This window comes from Pelobates fuscus, chromosome 8, assembly GCF_036172605.1.
Source record: "Pelobates fuscus isolate aPelFus1 chromosome 8, aPelFus1.pri, whole genome shotgun sequence".
Classification (NCBI taxonomy): Eukaryota; Metazoa; Chordata; class Amphibia; order Anura; family Pelobatidae; genus Pelobates; species Pelobates fuscus.
The window spans coordinates 918,561-930,513 of NC_086324.1; the positions used below are offsets into that span (position 1 = coordinate 918,561).

Below are 11,953 nucleotides of genomic sequence, written 5' to 3' on the forward strand. Positions count from 1 at the left end.
GCTGGACCTGCGGCAACACTGGAAGAGGATTGTGAGGAAGAGGAGTCAGAGGAGGAATGTGGCTTTGAGGAGGAGGAGGAAGACCAACCACAACAGGCATCCCAGGGTGCTCGTTGTCACCTATCTGGTACCCGTGGTGTTGTACGTGGCTGGGGGGAAGAACATACCTTCATACCTTCAGATCACTGAGGAGGAGGAACGGGAAATGAGTAGCTCGGCATCCAACCTTGTGCAAATGGGGTCTTTCATGCTGTCGTGCCTGTTGAGGGACCCTCATATAAAAAGGCTGAAGGAGAACAACCTGTACTGGGTGTCCATGCTACTAGACCCCCAGTATAAGCAGAAAGTTGTTGAAATGTTACCAAATTACAACAAGTCGGAAAGGATGCAGCAGTTCCAAAATCAATTAAAAAGTATGCTTTACACAGCGTATAAGGGTGATGTCATAGCACAACGGGAATCTAACAGGGGAAGAGGTGAAAGTCATCCTCCTCCTCCCACAACCACGCCAGGACAGGACGCTTTACAGACGTGTTGTTTATGGAGGACATGCAGAGCTTTTTAAGTCCTACGCATGGCCACAGCCCTTTGGGATCCACCCTCAGAGAACGACTCGACCGGCAGGTAGCAGACTACCTCACCTTAACTGCAGATATCGACACTCTGAGGAGCGATGAACCCCTTCACTACTGGGTGTGCAGGCTTGACCTGTGGCCTGAGCTATCCCAATTTGCGATAGAACTTCTGGCCTGCCCCGCTTCAAGTGTCCTGTCAGAAAGGACCTTCAGTGCAGCAGGAGGTATTGTCACTGAGAAGAGAAGTCGCCTAGGTGAAAAAAGTCTAGATTACCTCACCTTTATTAAGATGAATGAGGGATGGATCCCGAAGAGACTGACAGTGGGCGATACATTCGACTAAAAAAGGCCTGATGAGATGCGCTGCCTTGGGCTAAAAATGGTCCACACGCTGCTGTATTTTAGCTCTGAATGCCGGTTGACTTGCGTGACTTATCCGCCACCAACTAGGGTTCAAGCCGCAATGTTTTAGGGCACTTTCTGCCTGGGAAACAAACTTCAATTTTTCTTGCCGCTGCTACAGCAGCGGCTGCAACAATACCTAATTTTTCAGGCATGTGTACATGCCTAATTTTTCAGCCCTCTGGTGCTGCACTGTGGCTTCAAAAACCAAACCAAAAAAAAAGGCACATAACAGGAATTAAACTGATTGGAATAGTACTACTTAACACACCACTCCTATCTGGTGGCACATTAGATTGCACGCGCAGTGCCCCAAATTTGAAGTAGGAGGACCGACCAAGCATCTTTTTCCATCTCCCGGTTCCTAAAATCGATGCCATATACACGTCCCCTGATAGGGCGCCAGCTCGTTATTCTCTTGGGCGCGAGCTCGTTATTCTCTTTTTCACTTCACTAGGGACACTTTACTGCACTATGGGCACTTAGACCCACTCTTTGTCTTGCACACTGTTATTCCTAGTCAGCATCTGTGATGGGAAATCAGGCAGTCATCTAAACGTTTAGATTGAGCTTTAGCTTAGAACACCCTTGAAGGTGTTTAAGGAGATTAGGGCTAGTTTAGAGGATTCTTCTTAGACCTCTCTGGGTCTTTATAGCCATTCTAGGTATCCAGCATTTCTGGAAACTAGCTAAGAGAAAGGGTGGCTGTGTGTCTGTGATACATTTAACTTTATATCACCTTATTGACACTTTATCACGCCGGTCTCTATACTCTCTGCCTATACCCATCTATTTAGAGGGAATTTCCTTGCCCCTGGCAATATTATATAATAGGTAATAGTATTACCATTATTACACAATTAGCCACTATGGGGGAATGAGTATAGTATCCCTTTGTTATTTATAAATTATACAATAAAGACCATTACTCAATTTACTTTAACAAAGGGTTCTAACCACGGTATTAGGAAGCATTACTCTGCTTTCCCTTTCTCCCTCTATTATACACCTATGCTCACTAGGATTTGTAGGTATCACTTTATTATAGTTGTCTAACCTTTTCCTATGCCAGTTTTAGATCTCCTTCTTGGGAGATTTTTTCTTTTTTCAGTTTATTAGCATACCTGGGTACAAGCCCTCGGTGGGGCTGGCACCACCACCTGACCACATTTCCTCGTTTCTTCCACTCATACCGCTTTTTCCATCTTTGAAGGGGTTTGGTGAAACAAGGAAAAAGCCCTCTACTCGTAACAGGGATTAAACTGATAAGAATAGTACTACTTAACACACCTTATAATAACGCCGAGAGAGGCAACGCAGAGAGGGGAGTCTGAAGAAGAGGAGTCAGAGGAGGAAGGTGGCTTTGAGGAGGTGGAATACCAAACACAGCAGGCGTCCCAGGGGGCTTGTTGTCACCTTTCGGGGACCCTTGGTGTTGTACGTGGCTGGGTGGAGGAAGAGACCTTCAATGACATCAGTGAAGACAAGGAATTGGCTAGCTTGGTATCCAACCTTTGTTGGTTGTTTGCGGTGCCTTTAACGGGGAGTTTGGTCTGTCACTGTGAAGCGGGCGTAACCCTTACACTACCTGATCGATACAACATCATACAGTAGGTCCCCCCCCTCATTTCATTATTTTTATGGCCCCAACCCACCGCTCACAGGTGGGGGCGGGCGGGAGGACAGTAGGTCCCCCCGCATTGTGATTTATGGCCCCCACCCACCGCGCAGGGGTGGGGGCCAGGGGGGAGTCCCCCCCCCCTTATCCTTATTTACTGAATATTCCCCTGTATAACAATGTTTGGCATTTAGTGAATATTCCCTATTCTGCTCTGTCAGTGTGTATCATGGTCTCTGAGGACAGGTGTCAATACATATCTGCCAAGTGACCCTATGTAGGGGAAACAGTCCCTATTCTGCTCTGTGTCAGTGTGTATCAGGGTCCCTGAGGACAGGTGTCAATCCATATCTGCCAAGTGACCCTATGTAGGGGAAACAGTCCCTATTCTGCTCTGTGTCAGTGTGTATCAGGGTCCCTGAGGACAGGTGTCAATCCATATCTGCCAAGTGACCCTATGTAGGGGGAACAGTCCCTATTCTGCTCTGTGTCAGTGTGTATCAGGGTCCCTGAGGACAGGTGTCAATCCATATCTGCCAAGTGACCCTATGTAGGGGGAACAGTCTCTATTCTGCTCTGCTTCAGTGTGTATCATGGTCTCTGAGGACAGGTGTCAATCCATATCTGCCAAGTGACCCTATGTAGGAGGAACAGTCCCTATTCTGCTCTGTGTCAGTGTGTATCAGGGATCCTTAGGACAGGTGTCAATCCATATCTGCCAAGTGACCCTATGTAAGGGGAACAGTCCCTATTCTGCTCTGTGTCAGTGTATATCAGGGTCTCTGAGGACAGGTGTCAATCCATATCTGCCAAGTGACCATATGTAGGGGGAACAGTCACTATTCTGCTCTGTGTCAGTGTGTAACATGGTCTCTGAGGACAGGTGTCAATCCATACCTGCCAAGTGACCCTATATAGGGGGAATAGTCCCTATTCTGCTCTGTGTCAGTGTGTATCAGGGTCTCTGAGGTGTCAATCCATATGTCAAGGTGTCAATATGTCATATGTCAGGTGTCAATCCATATCCATTGTGATTTAGGAATGTTAGGTGATTTATGCCCTTTATGGATTAAAACCAGACTCTGCATCAACTATGTAATTTTCCATGGGAGTTTTGCCATCGATCCCCCTCCGGCATGCCACAGTCCAGGTGTTAGTCCCCTTGAAACAACTTTTCCATCACTTTTGTGGCCAGAAAAAGTCCCTGTGGGTTTTAAAATTCGTCTGCCCATTGAAGTCTATGGCGGTTCGCCCGGTTCGCGAACATTTGCGGAAGTTCCCGTTCGCCAACCGAAAATGTTATGTTTGCGACATCACTAGTGATCGTGCTACATGCTGTGGTTTCCATTTGCTTTACACGTATGGATCTGCACCATATAGAGTTAGATTTGTGTGTGTGTTGTATGTGCAATGTATGCATGACTTGATGTAGGATTTGTTTGGGTGCTGAGTATGTGCTATCAGTGTAACTTGCAATGTGGGACTTGTGTGGGTGCTATGGGTGCTATGGGTGCTATGGGTGTACCACGTGATGTAGGATTTGTTTGGGTGCTGAGTATGTGCTATCAGTGTAACTTGCAATGTGGGACTTGTGTGGGTGCTATGGGTGCTATGGGTGTAACACGTGATGTAGGATTTGTGTAGATTCTGAAGTGCTATGGGTGTAACACATGAATTTGTAAAAGAGTAAGATATGCGTGGCAAGGTGTTATGTGGGTTTTGTGTCAAAGTGATGGATGCGTGGCAAGGTGTTATGTGGGTTTTGTGTAAAAGTGATGGATGCGTGGCAAGGTGTTATGTGGGTTTTGTGTAAAAGTGATGGATGCGTGGCAAGGTGTTATGTGGGTTTTGTATAAGAGTGATGGATGCGTGGCAAGGTGTTATGTGGGTTTTGTGTAAAAGTGATGGATGCGTGGCAAGGTGTTATGTGGGTTTTGTATAAGAGTGATGGATGCGTGGCAAGGTGTTATGTGGGTTTTGTGTAAAAGTGATGGATGCGTGGCAAGGTGTTATGTGGGTTTTGTGTAAAAGTGATGGATGCGTGGCAAGGTGTTATGTGGGTTTTGTATAAGAGTGATGGATGCGTGGCAAGGTGTTATGTGGGTTTTGTGTAAAAGTGATGGATGCGTGGCAAGGTGTTATGTGGGTTTTGTATAAGAGTGATGGATGCGTGGCAAGGTGTTATGTGGGTTTTGTATAAGAGTGATGGATGCGTGGCAAGGTGTTATGTGGGTTTTGTGTCAAAGTGATGGATGCGTGGCAAGGTGTTATGTGGGTTTTGTGTAAAAGTGATGGATGCGTGGCAAGGTGTTATGTGGGTTTTGTGTAAAAGTGATGGATGCGTGGCAAGGTGTTATGTGGGTTTTGTGTAAAAGTGATGGATGCGTGGCAAGGTGTTATGTGGGTTTTGTATAAGAGTGATGGATGCGTGGCAAGGTGTTATGTGGGTTTTGTGTAAAAGTGATGGATGCGTGGCAAGGTGTTATGTGGGTTTTGTATAAGAGTGATGGATGCGTGGCAAGGTGTTATGTGGGTTTTGTATAAGAGTGATGGATGCGTGGCAAGGTGTTATGTGGGTTTTGTATAAGAGTGATGGATGCGTGGCAAGGTGTTATGTGGGTTTTGTGTAAAAGTGATGGATGCGTGGCAAGGTGTTATGTGGGTTTTGTATAAGAGTGATGGATTCGTGGCAAGGTGTTATGTGGGTTTTGTGTCAAAGTGATGGATGCGTGGCAAGGTGTTATGTGGGTTTTGTGTGAAAGTGATGGATGCGTGGCAAGGTGTTATGTGGGTTTTGTATAAGAGTGATGGATGCGTGGCAAGGTGTTATGTGGGTTTTGTATAAGAGTGATGGATTCGTGGCAAGGTGTTATGTGGGTTTTGTGTAAAAGTGATGGATGCGTGGCAAGGTGTTATGTGGGTTTTGTATAAGAGTGATGGATTCGTGGCAAGGTGTTATGTGGGTTTTGTGTCAAAGTGATGGATGCGTGGCAAGGTGTTATGTGGGTTTTGTGTGAAAGTGATGGATGCGTGGCAAGGTGTTATGTGGGTTTTGTATAAGAGTGATGGATGCGTGGCAAGGTGTTATGTGGGTTTGTATAAGAGTGATGGATTCGTGGCAGAGTGACATATACAGAAGGAAACAGTATTAGAATGAGAGATTGCAGCACTAGCAGAGTTGAGTTAGAAGACAATTGATGGAGTAGGGACCAAGATGGTTTCTTATTAACTGATAATTGTTTGTGAATATTGTGTCTCTTGTTACATAGAAGAGGAACTTACAGAGTGGCATGAAGCAAGATGAGCAATGTGTTGGAATGTTGTAAAGAAGATGCTAATACTTTCAGTGATCAGTTCAGACTGTGCACCTCTCCAATAATTTAATACTGGATCTCCAACCCCTTAAAACCAGCCTAGCAGTTCCCCTGACCCCTATATTATGCTTCAATCTCCCACTGTGATACTGATTGGAGGTGTTCCCCCAGACAATGGTCCAAGGGTGAAAAGTTCTTACCTAAAAAGAAGATGGTTTGCTTTCGAGCCGATTTTGCTTCGGAAGAGCTGCTCCTAGTCATTTCAGCACCCCCCACGTAGCCTTTAACAGTCACTGTCCCTTTCTTGGTGGCCATCAAGACGATCATCATCCTGCGACACATGAAGGCCACAGAGCCCAGTACCACGATGTAGACACAGAAGGCTGAGAATACACTGGCCTGAAAGGCTGGCCATCTGTTGGAGAGGTTGGTGCACAAAGTTATATTAGAAGCAGTGACCAGGTTACTAGTGGGGACCAGTTTGTTGGTACTTTGAGATGTCCAGCTGCAGTTTGAATGCTGACCTGCTGTAGGGGTGAGTGGATATTCTGATCCCATAGTAAAAAGAAGAGGAACGGCTACACACAGCGAACTCAGCCAGGCCAAAGCGATAAGCAGGTAGCTAGTCTTGGAGGCAGACAGGACCTGGAAGCGGAAAGGGTGGCAGATAGCAGTGTATCTCTCCAGGCTGAGGGTGGCCACATGTAGGATGGTGGCATAGCTACAGGCCTCCAGGAGGAAGGAGTACAGTTTGCAGGCCATGTCCCCTGGGCTAGAAGAGAAGGGCAGCCAGACCCCCCATACCAACTCCACTGGCAGTCCAACAATGAGCAGCAACAGGTCTGAGCAGGCCAAGCTCACCATGTGGCGACTGACTGGTGGCTGGAGGTAGCCCCGGGTGCAAAGCACTGAGCATACCCGAATTGTTAAGGAATTGCCCAGCAGCCCAGCAACCAAGAGAAGCCCATACAGGACTGTGAGAGTCACCTTCACCCCGAGCCGCACCTCAAACTCAGGGATATGAGAGGAGTCAATGCGCTGGGCACAACTGGGCAGCTCGTCCATCATGACTCACTAAAGGGCACTCACGCTCAGGGGCACTATCTCTCAGGCACTCTCACTCTGTGACAATTGGAGAGACACTCACAATGAATGAAAACACTCACACTCAGTGACACTCACAATGATTGGAGCACTCACACTCAGAGAGACACTCACAATGATTAAAGCACTCACACTCAGTGACACTCAGAGACACTCACAATCATTGAAGCACTCACACTCAGAGAGACACTCACAATGATTGGAGCACTCATACTCAGTGACACTCAGAGAGACACTCACAATGATTGAAGCACTCACACTCAGAGAGACACTCACAATGATTGAAGCACTCACACTCAGTGACACTCAGAGAGACACTCACAATGATTGAAGCACTCACACTCAGAGAGACACTCACAATGATTGAAGCACTCACACTCAGTGACACTCAGAGAGACACTCACAATGATTGAAGCACTCACACTCAGTGACACTCACAATGATTGAAGCACTCACACTCAGTGACACTCAGAGAGACACTCACAATGATTGAAGCACTCACACTCAGTGACACTCACAATGATTGAAGCACTCACACTCAGTGACACTCAGAGAGACACTCACAATGATTAAAGTACTCACACTCAGACAGACACTCAGAAAGACACTCACAATGATTGAAGCACTCACACTCAGAGAGACACTCACAATGATTGAAGCACTCACACTCAGTGACACTCAGAGAGACACTCACAATGATTAAAGTACTCACACTCAGACAGACACTCAGAAAGACACTCACAATGATTGAAGCACTCACTCAGTGACACTCACTCAAAGGGCCTGATAACATTTATTGAAGTCAGTCTCTCGAGAGGGGACTCCACCTAATAGAGACCGGGGCTGTGAGCACTCACTCAGTCCGGGCTCTCACTCAGCACTCACTCAGTCCGGGCTCTCACTCAGCACTCACTCAGTCCGGGCTCTCACTCAGCACTCACTCAGTCCGGGCTCTCACTCAGCACTCACTTAGTCCGGGCTCTCACTCAGCACTCACTCAGTCCGGGCTCTCACTCAGCACTCACTCAGTCCGGGCTCTCACTCAGTCCGGGCTCACACTCAGCACTCAGTCCGGGCTGCCAGTCGGCTCTCACTCAGTCCGGGCTGCCAGTCGGCTCTCACTCAGTCCGGGCTCTGTTAGTAAATCATTTCCCTGGAGGCCTCCCAGTGATTCATGTGATAGAAATTCGAGATAATGTCACCTTGTAACACACCATGTAACACACCATGTAACACCATGTAACACACCATGTAACACACCATGTAACACCATGTAACACACCATGTAACACACCATGTAACACCATGTAACACACCATGTAACACACCATGTAACACACCATGTAACACCATGTAACACACCATGTAACACACCATGTAACACACCATGTAACACACCATGTAACACACCATGTAACACCATGTAACACACCATGTAACACACCATGTAACACACCATATAACACACCATGTAACACCATGTAACACACCATGTAACACACCATGTAACACCATGTAACACACCATGTAACACCATGTAACACACCATGTAACACCATGTAACACACCATGTAACACCATGTAACACACCATGTAACACCATGTAACACCATGTAACACACCATGTAACACCATGTAACACACCATGTAACACACCATGTAACACACCATGTAACACCATGTAACACACCATGTAACACCATGTAACACACCATGTAACACCCCATGTAACACACCATGTAACACCATGTAACACACCATGTAACACACCATGTAACACCCCATGTAACACCCCATGTAACACCCCATGTAACACCATGTAACACACCATGTAACACACCATGTAACACACCATGTAACACACCATGTAACACACCATGTAACACACCATGTAACACACCATGTAACACACCATGTAACACCATGTAACACACCATGTAACACACCATGTAACACACCATGTAACACACCATGTAACACCATGTAACACACCATGTAACACACCATGTAACACACCATGTAACACACCATGTAACACCATGTAACACACCATGTAACACCATGTAACACACCATGTAACACACCATGTAACACCATGTAACACACCATGTAACACCATGTAACACACCATGTAACACACCATGTAACACACCATGTAACACCATGTAACACACCATGTAACACCATGTAACACACCATGTAACACACCATGTAACACACCATGTAACACCATGTAACACACCATGTAACACACCATGTAACACCATGTAACACACCATGTAACACCATGTAACACACCATGTAACACACCATGTAACACCATGTAACACACCATGTAACACCATGTAACACACCATGTAACACCCCATGTAACACACCATGTAACACCATGTAACACACCATGTAACACACCATGTAACACACCATGTAACACACCATGTAACACCCCATGTAACACCATGTAACACCATGTAACACACCATGTAACACACCATGTAACACACCATGTAACACACCATGTAACACACCATGTAACACACCATGTAACACCATGTAACACACCATGTAACACACCATGTAACACACCATGTAACACACCATGTAACACACCATGTAACACACCATGTAACACACCATGTAACACACCATGTAACACCATGTAACACACCATGTAACACCATGTAACACACCATGTAACACACCATGTAACACCATGTAACACACCATGTAACACCATGTAACACACCATGTAACACACCATGTAACACACCATGTAACACCATGTAACACACCATGTAACACCATGTAACACACCATGTAACACACCATGTAACACACCATGTAACACACCATGTAACACACCATGTAACACACCATGTAACACCATGTAACACCATGTAACACACCATGTAACACACCATGTAACACCATGTAACACCATGTAACACACCATGTAACACCATGTAACACCATGTAACACACCATGTAACACCATGTAACACCATGTAACACACCATGTAACACCATGTAACACACCATGTAACACACCATGTAACACACCATGTAACACACCATGTAACACACCATGTAACACCATGTAACACACCATGTAACACCATGTAACACACCATGTAACACCATGTAACACCATGTAACACACCATGTAACACCATGTAACACCATGTAACACACCATGTAACACACCATGTGTGACAGACCTCTTTCTAGTGTAACCGATACCATCTCGGAGAATTGCCGTTGCATATGGATTGTTGGGGATTTCGGGTACTTGTGGATCCGTACGGTATACATCGCCACGTGGAGAGAACAATGGGTCGCGGCCATTTTGACCGCGTGGACTAATGACCGAACTTTCCACACGATGAATTCCGACCTTACCAACGACATACGCCCATGCTAGTCGACGGATCCAAAGTACCGAACTAAAGACACCCGGTCCAACAGAGAGTTTTCGTTTATCTTGTATAGTTTTTGAGTAATTGGTGCAAACGTGTATCTGGCGAACGGCCCAACCGATCTAGGGGATTTTCACGTATATTGTTCCCCTAGATCTCCGTTCCCTAATACACGTAGCACAATGTATTTTCGTTGCATATTGTGTGTGTTATATAAACTTGTAATAATGTTATAATATTCTGCTCGGTACAGTGGGAGTGACTCCCACTGTAAATGTATTATCTCCTCCGGATACGGGGAGGAGTTGTTGTACGGCATAAAAGCCCGAGTTACCGAATAAACATTACTCTTACTTTTGACCCTCAACACAGAGTCTCGTCTCGTGCTTGGAGGGGATGACTATTACTTGGATATCGTAATTATGGGGAACCTGTTGTGCTGTAGCTAACTTCGTGCTTGGGGGAAAGGACACCTTCTCAGCGGCGTAAACCCCCTACTACACCGGGGTGCCGCTACAATTGGTGGCAGCGGCGGGATCGTTCTTTCACCCCAGAAGGACAGCTACCGAGAGCAATCAGGATGGAGGCCTACTACGGAAGGTTGAAACGATCTACCCTAAAAGACTTGTTGGAGAGCCGTGGTCGTTCGGCTAGCAACAAAAAGAAAAGAGACATTTTGGCAGAGTTGGTCGCATTGGACTTAGCTGAACAGAATGACGGACTGGATGTCGACCCAAACCCAGAACCGGAGATCGCTTTGGTCCGAACGCCAGCAGATGAACAATTCGACCACGAGGTGAGGGTAAGGCTGGCTCACTACGGACCCAACCCCTCACCTAGGATTGTAACCCAAGTCATTGCGGCAGTCGATGCCAACCGGCGCCAGACTTCCACTGGCACCAGTCCAATTGCGGGGACTTTCCAAACTCCCGAGGAAAAGAGGAAAGTACACTTTGCCGCTTTTAAAAATTTTGTGGAAACAGAGGGGGAGATTGACCAATACCTAGCGGACTTTGAACGTCAATGTGCCCTACATAAAGTACCCTCCGAGGAGTGGGTCAAAATTTTGTCTGGCAAATTATCCGGACGAGCCAGCGATGCTTTCCGGGCGATCCCGGACCATGAGGTGGGAAGCTACCGATTGGTAAAAGAAGCTCTATTGTCCCGATATGCAGTAACCCCCGAAGCATATCGGAGACGCTTCCGGGAATCCCGAAAGCAAACCGGTGACTCCTACACCGAATGGGCCTGCCGATTACAACGCACGGCTGGCCACTGGATGGATGGGTGCCAAGCTACCACCGCGGAGGAGGTTTTACAGTTGTTTTTGCTGGAACATTTTTTTGAAAAGGTGGACAAGGAGCTCAGAGAGTGGATTCGGGATAGGAGACCACTTACCCTACCCGAAGCCGCCCGGTTGGCCGACGAGTATGCAGACGCCCGCAAACCCGATCTCTCGGTCCAAAAGACAGCTGCCCGAGTAGAAAGCCGCCCTGTCGGCCCTACTCCAACCACCCCCACTAT

At 46.7% G+C, this 11,953-nt stretch overlaps 1 protein-coding gene across 1 annotated transcript in view; it reads right to left on the minus strand.

Moving 5' to 3' along the window:
* GPR39 (G protein-coupled receptor 39) overlaps window positions 1–7,084 on the minus strand; it is a 233,928-nt gene extending 226,844 nt beyond the window's left edge. The window contains exon 1 of the mRNA XM_063429131.1: window positions 6,110–7,084. Within this exon, the coding sequence (XP_063285201.1) occupies window positions 6,110–6,977 (868 nt within the window). The 5' untranslated portion in view covers window positions 6,978–7,084. The remainder of the gene's footprint in view (window positions 1–6,109) is intronic.
* Between the last annotated feature and the right edge of the window lie 4,869 nt (window positions 7,085–11,953).